The 18,379-nt window shown below is 42.6% G+C and overlaps 1 protein-coding gene across 2 annotated transcripts in view; it reads left to right on the plus strand.

Annotated features, from left to right (window-relative positions):
- Positions 1-15,532, plus strand: part of PLEKHG5 (pleckstrin homology and RhoGEF domain containing G5) — a 565,287-nt gene extending 549,755 nt beyond the window's left edge. For both annotated transcript variants that reach the window (XM_078642616.1, XM_078642617.1), the window contains 7 exons: positions 2,600-2,737; positions 2,833-2,952; positions 4,054-4,186; positions 5,076-5,191; positions 6,056-6,213; positions 8,674-9,729; positions 11,318-15,532. In XM_078642616.1, the coding sequence (XP_078498742.1) occupies positions 2,600-2,737; positions 2,833-2,952; positions 4,054-4,186; positions 5,076-5,191; positions 6,056-6,213; positions 8,674-9,729; positions 11,318-11,327 (1,731 nt within the window). In that variant the 3' untranslated portion in view covers positions 11,328-15,532. The remainder of the gene's footprint in view (positions 1-2,599; positions 2,738-2,832; positions 2,953-4,053; positions 4,187-5,075; positions 5,192-6,055; positions 6,214-8,673; positions 9,730-11,317) is intronic.
- The last annotated feature ends 2,847 nt before the right edge of the window (positions 15,533-18,379 follow it).

Consider the following 18,379-nt stretch of genomic DNA (forward strand, 5'->3'; position numbering starts at 1 on the left):
GGTAAGCTCTCCGCTGTGAAATAGGGCCCCGGCTGGGGAGGCTAGGGCGACAGGTTACGAGCCTCCTGGGTTCCTGGTCAGCCTGGTGGTCAGAGGGTGGGCCCCTGGAGAAGGCGGACAAGGATCAGTGGTTGGGAGCCCACTCCTCATGGGGCGCAGGTGGGTTCCACCTCGCGCGGATGCACGGCATGGAAGAGGGGAGCCAGAAGCCCCCTTAGTGCTGGAGGATTAGAATCTTAATCTGGCGGAAGAAGATCAAGAAGTCAAGAATCAAATTATGTTGATAACTGTAGATAATGAATTTTGAAATGCCTTGTCATGTTTATGAAATGGAAAATATTAAACATGGCCGTTTTACACCCACACAAATCTCTGTTGATGATTCTCTTGTGGGTTATCAGGTTTAGGGGGGGGGAGCGGGGAGCATGCTGGGGGATCCGGGTCCTATACTAGCTTGAGTTTGCTGACAGTATTTTGCGAATGTAATCCGAAGAGGTTTGTTGTTTTGGAGGTAGTAGAATCAAGTCTTCCACATAAAAAACACTTATTATAGTAGCAGATGTGGCGTGTAACATTAAGATATATAGGTGGTTATGCTCCCATTGAGATCGTGCCATGTTGACATAGCATTATATATGGGAATCAGGTAGCCGTGTTGTAAATTATTAGAATATTTCAGTCACTGTGGATTTGTGTGACCATATAAAGGTATGAGGCAGAAGACAGGGTTTCTTTACAAGTTCATTACCTTCAAGGGTACTTGGAATGTCCTTATAATGTAAGGCAAGCAGTACTTTATTTCTTAAAATATGTCACCATGTCTCACCATCTCTTTTCCAACCAGCCACTTAAATCCTTGGTGCATGGTGCTTTAATATGAAAGAGATGGCATGTGTGGAAAGATGAAGAATAAAAGTAGAATATCTGTTACAAAGTTAAAATCACCAAAACATCTTTGAGATATTTGTTGCAAAAGATATTGGAATCAGTTTAATACAACTCGGATATAAAAAAAAAATATGATGCATCTCAGAATGTTTAGACAAATGCAGAATGTTTTTATCTATTATATAGGTACCTAAGGCATGACAAAAATAAACCTGTTGCTATGAATAACTCCTTCCTACTTTATTAATCTTCATTTAAAAAAGCAAAACAGAGCAGAAGTGGGAAAAGGCATATTTTGTTTTCATGTTTTTTAAACTGCAACTTTAAATATATACAGTGTCCTGCCTTTCTCTTTGACTGCTGGCTTTGGCAGCTGGTATTATGACTTCAGAACTCAAGTATAAAAAGTTATTACAGTTGAGTTGCCACGTCATTACTGGTGGTTAAGTGTGTCATAAACCGCTGTAATAAGGACATTAGAGACCGATTTTTATACAGGAATCGCAGGATCCCATTTATTAACTAAGTATAAGCATCTCATGCTAATTTGTAATGTGTTCTTTAATGCATCTCTTACGTTGCTTCGCGAAAATATGTTTATATGGAAAATAACTAGGGATTGAGGTAAGAGCTGCATTACCCTTGGAAGTTGGCCTGGAAATGTATAGATAACTAGCTTGACGTATTGCAAAGGTTGGATGTGTATGTCTATCACTCCTGCTCGTAGGCAGTCCTGGTGGAAGGCTTCTATTTTTCACAGTTAATTGGCATAATTGAGACCAGTTTAATAAAATAACAGTGTGGGTGTTGTTCCTGCACAATGAGCACCTACCCTTCACTACCTCAAGATCTGTGCAGATGAGCAGTATGCTTTGGAGGCTTCACACAATCTATTTTTTTTTTTTGCCGCCAATGGCCATTTCACAATAACTGAAATATAGATTGAAATATCGTAAAGCACAACAACAGGAGGTGTACATCCACAGATTCCATGCTATTTCAAACAATCTGTGGCTGCCATATTGATAAAACATTGCCTGAAAAATTAGCCTTGACTTAAACTTCAATTTTCCTCCCCTTTAATATTGTTGGATAACCCTGTCCTTCCGTTTCACCTTCTGCATGCCTCCTGAGTATATAGACTACTCTCTTCAGTCACATGCCTGGCTGCATTAGTCTCTTTCTGGGAAATCATGTTCTGTAACCTAACAATATATCTATTTATTCCATTAACCATTTGCTTCCCGTGTAGCCTCCACTAATGATTAGACCTAATTCATAAATGTACTTCAAAGAAACTGGAGTAAACAAATGGAAAAGTTTCCTTCAAAGAACAAGCCTAATCACAACTGCACTAACCACTAACTCTGGGTTCCGGAGTAGCGCTTCAACACCTCATCAGGGGTAGTAAACGCTATAAAATGCACTTACAATACAATAAAGAATATGAAAAATATTTATTTTCAAATTAATTGTGATATGCACTTTTGTAGTTCTTCAAAATGTTACTGTATTTCATCTACAACATTGATACATTGGTTCTCTTACTTTACACAAAGGAAATGATCAGAGTTTTCATCAAGAGCATTTTACTCTGGCTGCACAGGGAACCTGTGGGAAGACGTGAGAATGCGCTTGTATTCTCCTTCAAGTTGTATGAGTAGTGTAGCCAGTGTGCTTCTATTAAGCCATGATATGTGTCTTATTCTAGATTACCTCAGTGGAGCGCTTCATCAACCACGTCAATTCCAGAATGCACCAGCGCCAGGAGCAGCAGAGGCTTGTAGCTATCACCAGTCGCATCGACTCTTATGAAGTTGTGGACAGCAGCACTGATGAAGTGGACAAGGTAAAGAACCACTAACATTACGGTTGTATTTCCTCAGCTGCCTCCCTTTGCTGGTGGACTGTTTATGACCAATTTCCTCTGCTTTCTCTGGTCAGATACTGAAAGAATTCTGCAGGTTTGATCTCACCGCCCCCATGATGGGTACGTCCTCTGAAGATACAAGGCAACTAATGTTGGAAGGAAGCTTGAAAATGAAAGAAGGCAAAGACAGCAAGGTAAAAAGCCTAAAGAGACACATCCTTTCTGATAAGGGAGTTGCATTATCATAGACTTGCCATAGCACTGGATAGTTTGGTTTTTTAATCCGTGACCAAAACACAGCAAATCTGCCAATTAAGTATGCTGAAAATGTTTAGAATCATGGGCAAGATGTACACGATTCCCAAATAGCCTTTTTTTTGTTCTTTTTCTTTTCTCTATTTGGTAGTCATTATTCTTAATGTATGAAATGTGTTTCTTAATTTGTAATTCATAGCATGTCACAAATCTGCCTACCTCATAAATATTAATGAGGTAGGTCGCCGCAGCCATCACTGTGGTATTTGCCTGTGAGGTCAGCAGCCCACCATGTCTGCGATTGCTTTTTATTAAAGCAATTTTTTTTAAATTCAGCCCGTTTTCCTTAAAAGAAAATGGGATGCTTTTAAAAAGAAAAAAGTCGAACTTTGAAGTTTCATATTTTAAGAGTAGTCATTACTTCGTCGGACCGCCGACTGCCCTAAAAAAATATATTTTTCAACATTTTTATAGGGAAAGGGGTCACAAAGTGACCCATTTGCATTTGCAAATGGGTTTCCACTCCTTTTAAAGTGGTGGTAAAATATTGATGTTTTGTGACCGGAATTTGCCCAAAAGATGCCCCTTCCAAATCGCAAATGTAAATTGCAATTTGGTAACAAGTTACCTAATAGCATTTTGTACATTTCAGGTTTCATACAGAAACGAAGTGCTGCTGTTCTTAAAAAAAATCCCTCATTTTGCGGGAAATTGACTTGTACTGTTACCAAAAACATTGCCACTGTGTTTTCTAGATGAGTAAAAACTTAGAATTATATTAAAATGTATCAATTCTGGGGGAAGGGGGAGGGTTGAAAAGAATGGTCACTGTGACCCAGGCATTATTAGATAATAATATTTATATCCATGTTAATCTATAATGAAAACTCTGGTTTATTTTCAGTTATGAATGGTGACAAATGCATATTTTGGGACAGCCTATGCTGCCACCGTGAAATCTTTTCTTGACATAGGCCAACAGCTGTTGCCAAAGTGTTGTGAAGTAATTGCAATGTTTTCTTCTCCCTTTTTGCGCACAGATGGATGTTTACTGCTTCCTTTTCACTGACCTTTTTCTAATCACGAAATCTGTGAAGAAAGCCGAGCGGACCAAAGTCATCCGGCAGCCTTTGTTGGTGGATAAAATTGTCTGCCGAGAGCTCAAAGACCCCGGTGAGTGTCCCCAGGCCCACAGACTAATCCTTTTCTTATTGCTCTGGCGCTCAGCAAACAGTGGACCACAAATGTTTCTTACATAGGTTAACTTCTGAGTTCTGATCAATGGTCAGTCAACCAAGGAAGTGCATTCTTTTCCTAGTTAAATTAAACTGATTGTTTGCACCAGACAATTAGTCATTTTTCTATTTCATGAACACTTTCACTACACGCTTCCTAGAGTGTGTGCTCTCTGGAGAAACCATGTGTTCATGGCATCCCCTGTGGCAAGCGGGTCTAAGAAGCCCAGAATGAGCCTCTCATCTGACGTTTCACACAGCCAGTCCCAGGCTTATAAGAAGTGACTGCACCATATCCGCTGCCCCCCTCGTGTTACATTAAAGTAAGTGACCTGCTAGTTGCGGACCGCTGAGCCTTTGACACACCCCAATCGTAGCACCCTTGTTCAGCTACATAGATTTCCAAACTCCTTTTAAGCAAATCTGGGGCTTTTGTTACAAAAATCCCTTGAAATCTTGCAAGATTAAGCACTTGTGAAAAGACAAATCTGTTCAGAAATTTTCCTTTGTTCGCCACAGCTTTTGTAGAATATATATGTAGAAAATGTGTGTGTGTATATATAGATCTATAAATATATATATAGATAGATAGATAGATAGATATATATAGATATATATATATATATATATATATATATATATATATATATATAGATGAATCGATTCATTCATTCCTCCAGTGCAGCACATTAGGGATGTTCTAAATTGTAGGTGTATGTATGGTTTACGTCTGTTCCCCCCGCCCCCCCCCCGTCTTCCCAATCCTTTCATTGAAAGACATTTGGTGAAGAGGTCTTGTTGCTGACATGTTTTTTTGCTTCTTGAAGGGTCCTTCCTGTTGATATATTTGAATGAGTTCCGAAGTGCTGTTGGTGCATACACCTTCCAGGCGAGCGGGCAGTCCCTGTGTCGAGGATGGATCGAAGCACTTTACAATGCACAGGTACACCTTGACGAGAAGCCATTGCCTGCTATTTGACGTGATGTCCTGTTTGTGCACCAACTAATTCTGAAGGGTCTCTGGGCAAATCAACGTTTCACTTTTTTAGAGAGGAACAACATGATTATTAAAACAACAGTCTCTCAGAATAGTTTCGACAGAGGGAGAAACTAGAAATATGTAGCAAATCACAAGTTTTAATTCTTTGAAATAAGCATAGATCCTGCCACCAATGTACAGTGGGAAGTTTTACAAACTTTAAAACTTCAAATACCTTCCTTCAAAATATTCAATTTTATGTGTGACCTGCTCTTATTTTGCTAATGTACATCTAAAACGTTCTGGTCATTTGATTTTCAGCCTCAAAGGTGAAAGGGCAGGAAAGAATTGAGGAGTATGGAATGATGGGAGGATGAAAGGCTATAAAGTACAATTCTAGGAGGGTCTGATTTACTTGCTTCTCTTTTTCTGTCATTGGAGGTTTAGTTCTAAGTGGGGACATTTACATTTTCTGGCTACTCCCTTGCTGCGAGTCCAATTTGATTTCTCAATGTACTTGGTTCTTTACAACGGAAAAACATTTTGAAATATAATGTTCTTACAAGCATCTGATTCCGAAAAAGTGTCATTTAATGGAAATTATTTGAAATTTGCTGAGATCTTGACTGTTGTACGAAATTGGTGCTCCCACAGTGATTGAATACTTTATTCTGTGTAATTCCCTGCAGTGGTGACCCCACATGAGGTCGTCTTGTCAGAAGACTTGTACAAATGTGTAAACAACCTGCTTTGAAGACCATGATACGTGTGATCTTAACTGTACTAGGTTTAAGCCCAATCATAACCCGTCTTCTGTCCGCTGCTTAGAACCTGCTCCAGAGACTGCGCCTCCAGGAGTGTCAGCGCAGCCAACAGCAAATGCAGCAACTTCAGGAGGAAGAGGAGGACATGGAGAGCGGGACCTCAGCCGCCAGCTCCCCCACCATCCTACGGAAAAACAGCAACAGCCTGGACTTCCACCAGAGGTAAGCCTGCTTCAAGCCTTCCTGTTCAAAACTGAAGGGAACATTGGGGTTCCACCCTATGAAGGAGGCCTTTCTTCAGTTAACATTTAGGTGGGGTGAGAGGCTTTAAAATGTTATGCCTAAAAGTAGTTCCGTGTTTTGTCTAAATATATTTCGTGTAAATGAATTCCTAGATTAAAAAAAACACATGGAAGTGGCATGGAGCGGTACTCTTGTGCTCGCTTGCAGGGTGGACGCCATGCTCTCTACCTGTGTGTCACCGTCATGCTCTTCCCCAGTGGGTCACCTTGCTCTACCCATCAGAGCTTTCATTACTCTGGTAGGCTTATGGGGTGCCTTTGCAGTACCCAGTACTACCAGTATTTCTCTCTGTGCTGACTGCCAGTTCCTAGGTCTTTCCTATTGCAGCTCTGTCTTTTCTCTCCCTCTCCGAGAAGTGGAGTGCAGCCACTCTGCACGGATGATCACCACCATCATCCTCAAACCTAGATTTCATGATAATTATCACTGCAGAAAGGACCAGACAGGCAGCCGGCTGGCTTCATCCTGCCCCGTCACTCCTTTGTCCAACTCCACCCCGACATCACCCATCCCAGCCTGTAATTAGTTAACCCCGACCTCAGCATCAACAGGGCTGAGCCCAGCATCAGCCAGCCAGAGCTTTCCATTAGCTAGGACTACCCGGCTTAAACCACGCTGGCGCAAGCGTGCACCAGCGAACTGGCCATGAGCCTGACCCGCCTCCACCCTGACCCAGGCTTACATTCAGGCCGCGTCACTCCAACTCCATCCGAGATGTTTCCTACCAGCTCTTCGGTTCCTGCATCACACCGTTTCCTTCGGTTGATTCCCGTGCGGTAGGGAGGACCAAACTCCTTTCAGGTGGCCGATGACCAAAGCTGTGCCCGGACCTGGAAAATAAGCGTTTTTTGGCTGATTGGAGCAATGGGGCAGGCAGAGAAGGAAATCAGAGGGGGCAGTGTGAGGCCAAGGATGACGCCAGGAGCAGGCGCAAAGAACCAGGTGCTTCTCCAAGGTTGCCATGACCGAATGATGAACATACGGGTCTTCATGGTTCTGAAGTCCTGCCAGAGAAGACGCCAGGGGTGGCCTTAGGCATGTGCAAGCTGTGCACCTGCACAGGGCCACCAAACCCCAGGGGCCTCCACGCCAATATATATCCTTAATATAATAATCCTCTGAGGATGGATACATATTTGCGTGGCGGCCTCTGGCAGGGATTTGGCGGCCTCCGGCTCTGTTCCACTTCCTAACACCCTGACCCCACCCCTCCTGAGCTCCGGGGGGGGCTCCGTCCAGCCCGGACCCCCTCTTCCGGGGCCCCTACCTACGCTCCCTGCTCAGGGCCACCATGAGCCTAGATCCGCCCCTGAAGACCCTGGCAGTCCGAAGCAAACTCGTTAGCTACTGCATTGCCTTGAAACAAGTCGCGTTTCTGTGGAATGTGAGTGAAGGGCAGTGCAGGCTTCATTGCATGAGCATAACTTCTGTTGGGGCCACGTTATATGCGGCCTCGTTAACAAAGACCCAGGAATGGTCTGGGACCGCCTGCTGCACTATAAAATAGTAGGGTGCCTGCAACGGGCTGGGGCATCCCATTCCTAAAGCATGTTGGTCTGGAGCATGCAGCAGGGCAACCTGTTGGAAGATGGAGACCAATAAAAAAAGGAAAGTACATTATTTACCTGTAACATTGGATTTGCAACTTGATGTTTGTAAAAGAGACAGACACAAGCTTTACTTGCTGCTGCCATCTAGTGGTATTTTTCAGAATAGATTAAAAACTTAGAAAAACGCTTCTGCTATCAGACCCATTGTGGCATCCCCATGAAATGGAGATGATTCACACATTCTCTAGATCTTTGTCCCCTTTTCGTTGTAGCAGCAATGCTCTGCGATTAATTTTTATTAAAGTCCTGCGTTGCATGCTGAACGAACATCTTTCCTGCTCACCAGGCAAAGACGTTTTCGTAAGGTGCACAAATAGGATGCGTTCCACATCTGCGCTGAGTCCATTTTTAGGCGCTGCTGACAAAAAAGACATTTTGCAGTTGATGCACCTTAAAAAAATGCCATATTTGCATCTTCTAGCTACAATCTGGTGTCACCTCTCTCCCTCTACTGGTAGCGCAGTAGGGCACCCCTGCACGCTTTCAGATTTTATTGGCCTTATTGTGGCCCAGAAGCTGCATTTTTTTTTTTTAGCAGACTCACAATGAAGGCACTTGCCTGTCTGGTTGCAGAATGTACTTGCAAAGTATATGATTAAAATGTCTTTTGTTTGGCTGTGGAATAGCAATTTTTTCTACCGATATGTGAAAATGTAAATGTTCTCTACCAGTTGCTCATTCATAATGTTAGCCAATTAAATAGACACAAATGCAAAAGTCCACCAACATGTAATTGCAAACAAATAATGCCATCTACCTTTTCTTTCAGCCCGTCTGGCAGTTCTACGGAGACGATATCCGTCGTGGTCATTGATGCTAGTGAAGAATTGTCTTCCCCAGAGGTGGAGAGAGGACCGTTCGGCTCTCAGTCCGATGAGACCTCGATCAGCACCACGGCTTCTTCCAGCACTCCCACCAGGGAGATGTTCGACAGCGGAGAGACTCCTGAGGTGCACACGGCCACTGTAGACAGCCACTGCTTGGCCTTGGAGCCCGAAGGCTGCCGCTCCTCTTCCATTGACAGCGCTTACGGAACCCTCTCACCTTCTTCCATTGAGGAATTTGCAGAGCAACAGCAGCAGGAATCCGCAGAGGACGACAGGGAGTCCACTCTTTCGCAGCGCTCTTCGTCTCCGAAGATCCGCAGGCGGACCCCCGTGCAGCTCCTGCCCTGCAAGTCTAAAGTCCTGAAGTCCAAATCTGAGGCCAATCTTCTGCACTTAGTGTCGGTTTCCTTAGAATCCTGCATCACCGAGGAGTCCCAGCTCCTGCAGAGCAAGAGTTTGAGCGAACTTTACTCCTCTCCGGCTGAGGCACGCTTAGCGTGCGAGGACGAAGAGGAGGAAGCCACGCAGTCTGCACTCACCAATGGGTTTGCAAGAACTACCAGTGCGGTGGACAGCCAAGGAGACCCTGAAACTGAGCAGGTTGTAAAACCCAGGTCCCAGTCAGACTGCACTGGTACCAAAGTAGACCCTTCGTTAAGTAGTTGCAGTAGCAGCTCCTCAGACTTGTCCGAAGTCGAGGACACAAGATTTGTCAAAAGTACTGTTTACACAACAAATGACACACAGACACAAAGTGCACTAACTGAAAGCGGACAACTCCTTAGCAGTTTTAAGTCTGAGGGTTTGGGCGTGACCTTGAGGGCTCACAGTAGCTCTTTCACGGAGCAGTATGTTGCAGCTGGAACAGACTCAGAACTGGCTGCAAATTCCAGACGGACTATGTCAGAACCACAGGCTGCACAACACAGGAAGCTCACGTTAGCACAACTGTACAAGATCAGAACCACTCTGCTCCTCAACTCCACTCTAACAGCCTCGTAAGTATCTTGTTTCTTAAACAGCTCTGCTTTCATCAACTTAGTGCATGGTGGTTTTGTCAACTTTCCCTATTGTTTATATGCATCACGTCCATGTTGCGGTAGTTCTATGCATTTTACATGTTGCGAAAACTGAAGAACAAAATCATGAAAGAGAATGGAAATAGTAGGGAAACAGCCACTACAACGCGACCTTTTCCACGAAAGCCTTAACCACGCATGCATTACAACTCATGTGTGGTTCCCACGAAAGCCTTTATCGCGCATACCTTTACTACGAGATACGTAGTAAAGGCATGTGTGGTAAAGGATAAAATTAGAAAAAAGGGGCTTGGGGAGTCTCCGAACAAAAATAAAAAAAAGTGGGGGGATAAAGGGGGCTTGGGGGGGGGGGGTCTCCCGCCCCCCCCCCCCCCCCCCAAAAAAAAACTCACCTGAAGTCACGTCGAGAAGTGCAGGCAATCTGCATTGTTTGAGAAGAAATGAAAAAAACTTCCGGTTCCTCTTTACGATGTACGACATCACCACGGAAGATGGAGAGGAGACGACAGGTAAGGGGAACTTTAGTATTTTGTATTGAGGGTTAAGGGCAGGGTTAAAAAGAAAAAGGATTGGGGCTGGAGAGTCACGTAAGGGTACAGGGGAGGGGTATAACCTTTACCAAGAGTATGCCCTTACCATGCATACATTTTTCAATGAAAATCGTTGTAAAGGTATGCATGGTAAAGGAATATTCGTGGTAAAGGTTATGCGTTGAATAAGCATTCCGTTGTAATGCATGCGTGGAAAAGGCATGCGTTGCAACGGAATGCGTTGTAACAACATACAACCGAAATAGTACTGGTACACACCAAATGATTTTCAACTAAACACTGTTTATCTCATGGGTCCTCATAAACATTTGCAGAGGGGCCACAACTTATGGTCTGTGGTGTGACCGGGGGCAGCACTGTGGCGGTAATGGGTCTGGTGGGTCAGGGATTGTGTAAGGATGTCTAAAAAACTGTTAAACTGGCAATTATTTATTTGCACGTTAACTAAAGTAAGTGCCGCAGGACACCACGGTAGCTACTTAATTTGACCTGCAAACAAATGCTTCCCTGTTTACTTAACATTTTTTTCTGAATAATCGTGCTCAGCAAGTAAACAGCAGCTCGTGCTACTGTTCACCAGGGGGGACACATGTAAGGGTCAAGAGGGCAGCAAGTGGTCCCCGGGCCATACTTTGAGTATCACTCATTTATCATGTCAAAGCCTAAAAGCCCTTCCCTTTCCTCCTCAAGCAAAAGGATATTGTGAGTAATGTCAATTTACCTTCTAGGTTCTTGTAGAATTTGGTTGTGCTGGACCTAGGGTTGCCAACTGGTCACTTTTATTATCAGCCTGACCTGTATTTTTATGCCCTTTCCAGTTAACCGATCTGAAAAAGCCACACATCTGATATTTTTTTTTGCCTTTTGAAGTCTAAACGTGAATTTGAGGGAATCATGTTTAAGAATCATGACCTATTTCCCAGCTTAGGAAAGCCGATTACGTCTATTGTTTTAAATGGGGGTCTAACTATTCCTCTTTTCCTTGTTCGTTGCAGGGAGGTATAAGAGGTGGAAAGTATATACACTCACCAGGATCCAGGCACATTTCAAGAAAGAAGAGGAAACTGTAAATGTTTTAAATCAATGTAGCAGACAGGCCCAAGGCATTCGTACATTTCCGTCTGCTTATGCTGCCGAGGACCTTGTTTTGGCGATGCAATATAGAGGCTTTGAACATTGCTTGTATGTATGGACCTTTAAAAATATAAATATAAATATATATATATAAATATAACAATATAAATATTAACAGATGTATTTCAGTTCAGGAATCTGAACTGAGAGAAGCAAAAAGAACTTCGGCAGGGAACATTGAATTTCCCAGGACTCTGTGTTACACAGAGCTTGATTATTTGCACTTGGAGCAACTAAAGAATGAGTGAGCAAGACTTGCAGAGAGCATTTGGAGCAAAAGTCATAAATAAAGCAGAGGCCAGCTGCTTCTTGGAGAAACCTGGGGACTACTGAACTCTAAAGAAATCATCAGCCAGGATCCAAGTCCTTTGCAGTTTCCAATATTGCAGAACAAACGTGCCATCACTAAGGAAACGTGTGGCTGGGATAACGGGGTCCAGGAATACTCAATGGACAACTTTATTATTAGCAACTTCACAAGGCCTTTGCCACTAACCATTCCGTTTAGAAAATGGTAGCCGTCTCCTCTGCTTCGTTAAAAGCGTATTTAGGTTTGAAAAGATGTACTAAAAGAGCATGTCCAAAAATAAGTAATATTTATGTTGATGGCTGTAAGTTGGATGTCATTGGGGGAATCCACATGGTTCTGGTCTTTTCGAAGTTTACTGGCCATATTCACACCGAGTCCAATACTTGTAGAGTGGCTACCAGGATGGATGATCGATGTGACTCAAAAATGCCAATTCAGTTTTTTTCCTTTTTTTTTTTTTAATAAGTGAGAGACAGGACTGAATTTTCTCTGTAAGTAAGAATAGCGTTTGTGTAATGTGCTTCTTGAAAGGATGAGTATGGTTACAGGAAGTGTTACGGACGGTTACCTGAAAAACAAGGTTTACGGATATTAGGCCAATGTACTGAAGCAATTTTTTTTGGCTTTGTAAAAGACTTGTGTAAGTACTGGGGATGACGTGCCCCAGTTTGGTGCACTTTATTTTTCTGCATGACCTAAGAAAAGACGTCAAATGGAGGTTGATAAGAGGAAGAGAACGAATTTCCCCTTTCTGTAGCCATGATGGAATTATTCTGCATCAGATTTTGCCAGGTGGAAACATTATTTTAGATGTTTAGTCTATCCAGGGTAGAAGCTTCCGTTGCAGAATTGGTGGACCAAACCTCATAGACATTAGGCAGTGAGAAATAAAGTATTTTCACAAGTGTATTTTTGTTCAAGGTGGAAATTGTGCCCTGGCTTCAAAGGGGTTAGGCGTCTGAAAGCTCATGCAAGTTAAAAATACACATTCCGTTACTGTAGTAGGAAATATGCTGTTTCACACATGGTAACACATGAAAGATATTTTCTTTAGTAATACTTGCGGTATTTGAATGGTTGTTAGATAGCGGCAGTATTTTTGTAAAGAAACAGCAAGAATTTGAGGATTCGCTTCTGTATTATGCTGATGGTGCTACTCAGCAACTCTTGGTACATTATTTAACAATTCCAAAATAGAAATGGACATTGATTAATAAATTGCACATATATTTACATACATTTCAAATTGCACATTGTGATATGCTAGGTGTACAGTTCTTCCTGACCGTGGTCACAACAATACTTTGTTTAAATATCTATGCAGACATTTCAGGTGTTGGATACAGTTATTAGTGTGTATTTTGGAAAACCATAATTCTATCAGCAATCAAAAATTCACTGTGTGACAGCTCTTTTGTCAGGGATTAACCAAAAATCATGGGGAAATGGCTGCACAAGCAACTTATTGATTCAAATAAGCTATCCCAAAATCATGCAGCAAATTACATGGCTGTTGTTAATTCTCTATCATAGGCCAAGTTCACAAGAACCACTGCTCACTTCATAGTGTGCAGATCCGATAAAGCACTACTAACAGTAAATTACCATAAACCTGTCCTGTTTCCTTCACTGTGTGTCTATGGGTGTCAAACCGCTTTAAAAAGCAAATACAAAAACTTGAATTTCTACTTCTTAAGTTGTTTGGTGACAAGGGGTAGTGAAGTCATGAGGTAACACTACACCTTAAGTGGGTGACATTACCAAAGCACCCCTGTTCCATCCTTTTTGCCCTGATCTACCTCTTCCGCTACCAGGTTTTGTCTGCCTCACACAAGCCCCACTAAATAAAATGTTGTCTTACCAAGGACAGAGATGTAAGTTGCAGTTGGCACTCCTCGGAGACCAGACCTTCAGGTATGGCGATGTGGAATGAGCAGGATTTAACTCCCCTCACACGAATCACTCTGAGCTTGGACCATCTCTGAGTCCCTGTAGCATCTTTGATTTTCATCACAACTTGTTACCTGAAAGATACCTCACACTTTGTCAATGCTGAGAATTGAGGGTGAAAGTTTGTTCTACAAAATAGGTGTAAAAACACAAATCTTTAAACTCGTTTCTTTGCCAACAAAATTCGAACAATAATTATATTAGAACAAAAGAAAAACTGGATTTTGTAACTATACAATTGGGTGTTTCCTTATTCGCTTTTAATTAGTATTGTTCCTTTCATTTCTAAAAACGAATCCTTTCAGCCAAAATGACATGCGCTTTTTGACAGACAAAACTCATCAAAATGAAACAAGGAGAATTCATATACTTTGTCTGCAGGAGCAAAGTCTTGTGTATTTATTTAAATCTTTCTAACCATTCTCCTATTGCTTCTTGAATAGCAGCATTTTAGAAATCAACCCTAGTCGCATACCTCTCTGATTGACACGCAAGGGCAGGCTTTCCAGCGCTTGGCTTAGAAAAATGGCACCATCCTGCTATCAAAAAAGTGTAGTTTAAAAAAAACACACAAGCACCGTTAAATTGCAAAAGAAGTGACCTTGCATGTTGTCAGACATTGCAAATGGGCAAACTTGTCACCAACCTATTTTGGTTCATGGAGTGGATGGTAACTTGCTTTAATAGTAAAATCAGGAATTACGTGTTTTGATGGAATTGGACAGTTTTGATTTTTTCACCCTTATCAAAACATGCAAAATGTCTAGGTGAAAAAGAGCTCGAAAATGGTGATAAACACTCGGGTGTCTATGTGATGTGGAAACACCCATTTCTGCATGTTAGTTCCTGTTTCTCAGGGACATACTTGCAATAGGCCAGTATACTTCCCTCCCCTGAAGTACTGATACACCAGGGTGTGGGAATAGCTATGCAGTATTCCCGTGTGACTCAGAATGGCATTAGTGGCCTAACTACTGTTTTTTCACGGTCACTTTGCTTTTTGTTTTTTTTAATCTTATGGGCACCCCGTTTCTCTTTACACCATGAATAACAGTAAAAGTATTTCTGTATTCTGTAATTCAATGTTGAGCACAGTCACATCTAAGATACACAGTAAATCGGTAGGCGTGTGCCACACTTCTGTTTTTTTCTTTATTATTAAAAGTACTGTTTTACTTTGTACTAGAATCACAATTGGCACTTATGACAATGTCTCACGTCTGATCAGGGCATCACACTGGTTACCTTGTATTTTGAGTCACTTGGTATACATGTCTTCCTAGCTCATAAAAGTTGTATTGTATTCAACAAGCAGCAAAAAAGATGATTGCACAAATTTTTTTTGTGTGAAATTAAGTCTTGCACCTAAGGCCTACTAGTACCATGTGGACCCCATGCTTTCGCGCTGTCTGCACATATTCCTCATCGGCATCTCAAAATGCAATCTTGGCATGCCATTACGAGTTACTTAAGTTGCCTAATTCAGATGTGTAGTTTAATGTTAAATAGTAGAAACGTGGTGTTTTTGTGTATAAAGTTGCGATATTTATTAAGCTTCTGTTTTATAAATTACTTATGTACAGTTTTTTTTCCAAAGCATTAACTGTAAATTTTTCTATGCCAGTTGTGTATTAATTTGGTATGTACGGCAGTATGCACGGTTAGTGAAATTACACAAGTATTTCATTTTGGTCGCTCGTTTAGCTACTGCACCATGTTCATTTAATACTAATATATCCGCATTGTACCTAACATTGTACACATTTCCACTTTGCAGCCCCATTACAAGACAATAAAAAAAAAACAATGTATTTTTCTCCTGGTGTCCTATCTTAATATTCCCCATGGTGACACTGTTGTACTGCAAACGCTTTGGGACTTTTGGCGTGTCTGAGCTGCGTTTTAAATGTATGTTTCCCATCGAAGCAACAATCTAATGCGCATGATGATTTACAAAACGTTTTCATTTAACCTACTATCAGTTATGAAGACAACGCTACAAATCCGATGTAAGTGATGCTAAAAAGAAGTCTTTTTACATTTAAAAACAAAAGGTTGTTCTATCGTAATCTATTTTACTCCAAGCATCCATTTTGGAATCTCCGCTCCCTTGCTTTACAGTTAGAGACCGTCGGGCTTCATAATTCTGTTCATATTGATGGAAATCAATGCACACGAATAGCATTTTAATTCACTTTTAGTTGCACATACCCCGACTTAAACACACACTACTAATATAAATTCCTCCCAAATGCTCATGTAGCAGTGGTAGGCCAAGGTACCGAGTGCGCTATCGCAAGGAAGGGAAATGCGGTCCCTGGGGCCTGGTTGAGTAGCAAGAGACAGCCATAACTGAGGTGCAGTGGGCACTTCACCCCACAGGGCCCAGTGCCGCTGCACGTGCTGCACCATTGATAGCCATACTTCTGTCGTGTGGCATCTTGTGTGCTTTTTCCTGACCAGGCAGTTCAGCTTTGTGAGTGTTCAGTGTGGATGGAGTGTTAGGTGTGAAGTTTGGGCCAATTGGAGGTAGAGGCTGAGCCGGTTAACACCTACTAATCTTGTCTGTCCCTCTTCACCTACTCCTGTGACAGAATAAAAGAGGTAGCATGTAGGGCTGAGTCCTGCCGCTGGATCGAGAAGTAATTTCAGAAGAATGCATTTGGTGAGAGGGTAAATGAGTCTTTGAAGGAGAAGGAAGTTGGGGGCACCTCAAAGTGCTTTGACAATGAGGCTTCCTATGAGCGAAGGAGATCTGATCAAGGCTGTAGGCCATTATTTGTAGGCAGCTTGTAATCACTGCCAAATGAAGGAAACTTATGTTGGTGGCAGCTACCACATTTCAGGAGATTTCCAGCACGGTCTCAGCAAGTCCTTGAATTCTAAAACAATTAAATGCGTGTAAAATTTCTGATTGAAGAGTGGAAGGAGTCAAACGACATGTGTAGGGTCCTCCCACAACTGTAGAGTATCAAAAGCCACCTCCTGAGCAGGAAGGGGTCAATTAGTTGTCCAGATCAATGGGATTGGATTTACACTGTGTTTAGTGTTGCATTTAAGCTACTTAGAATCAGCAGATAAACATCCGAAAGGAAGGAATGCTCTTTTCTGAGGAGTGGCAAGAATCATGAAACGTGTCAAGGTATTTCCAGCACTGGCTGAGCAAGTGCTTGATTACTAAAGCAATTAAAATGTAAGTATAATGAACTGAGTGTACTAAATATACCATGATCCTTTGCAGGAGGACTGGTGCAACATGTTCAGTGTGCTTTGCAGTCCTGTGAAAGGTTTGGTTAGTGCTGTGTCGCCGTATGCCTGTTCTCATAGTTTTATGCCTTTTCCCAAGACTTCTGAGCCTTTTTGGCACACTGAACATTTTCATAACCCATCTAGTTTACTCAGCCCGCTAACACTTCAGGCCTGTGTTTATAATCTGGGAGCATGCATCTAGTCTCATTATTGTGGAGACTGACCAATAAATAGCTGTTATTGATTGCAATGAGTATGGCTTTGCGGGAATAAAGAGGAAAGGCATACAGCTGTTAGCATATCTGGTCCCGTATTATACATTGGCAGAACTGTCCCTGTTTACGCCATTGAAAAGATGCACCTGACGCAGAACCGGATAGTCCAGTCTATTATGATGAATACGCAGCACCCCAGGGCAGCTGCGAACCTGCGCTGCTCTGGGGGAGGCGCGTTTAGTGAAAGCGGCTCCGTGCTTCTCTGTGCAGAAGGCATCACGCCTTCACTATAACGAGGGCAGAGAGACCCCCCCTTCAGGAGGGTGCCAAAAGTGACTACACCTGCCCACAAGGGGATGTCTGGGGGGCATCAACCCCCCTTTCACACCTCCAGAGGGCTACTCTAAGGGTTACACACAAACTGTGCTTTCCTTTTGTAGTGCACTGTTAGTGCTCCTCATCCGTAATATAGTGCAGGTGTGGAAGCAAAGAGCATTGGACCATGCCCGCATGCAAACGAGAGAACTGCCTCTCACTGTAGGGCTAGTTCTAAATGTGTACCTGCGCTATCAGTATTGCAGAAGAGGCCGCACAAGTCTCTGTAGCAGCCTCTGTAATTCCAAAGTGCCCTGGCGTGCACAAACAGGCACATACATCCGTTGTGCCCATGGGGCACTTTGTGCAATACGGCCCCCAAACGATCGTTTGAAGAAGTTCAACATTGAGATATATCCGTCTGATTTTATTTAAGTACTGATGATTTTTGTTCATTTGTTAAGGGTTTATGGTGTTATGCTTATGCTGTACATCAGATTATATTTGTGTATATTCCACGTAAGTATTTTTGTTCCTAGTTTAGGCGTCACCAGTGAGTGTCTCTACCAGTAAGGCTCAGTGTTAATGCATACACAGAAAATAGCACAATTTTCAGTCAAAAGCGCTTACATTTCCCAGATAGGACTAACCACAACTCGCCTCTATTGTACTGCTTATGACCTCACACGTTGCTTGGCAGTTCCGGCTGGACTGTTCCCATGAGGCACAGGGTCAGACTGATTTGCATTTGGCCATGTCTGAACTGGGGTGGTGGAGTGAGCTAAAGAATGATTATGGATTAAGCCCAGACCAGTTGACTGGGGGTGAGTGCTTGCAATATTCAACACTGCGTCCATCATCCCCTTTGGTTTTGCTTTATGACC

This window comes from Lissotriton helveticus, chromosome 5_1, assembly GCF_964261635.1.
Source record: "Lissotriton helveticus chromosome 5_1, aLisHel1.1, whole genome shotgun sequence".
Classification (NCBI taxonomy): Eukaryota; Metazoa; Chordata; class Amphibia; order Caudata; family Salamandridae; genus Lissotriton; species Lissotriton helveticus.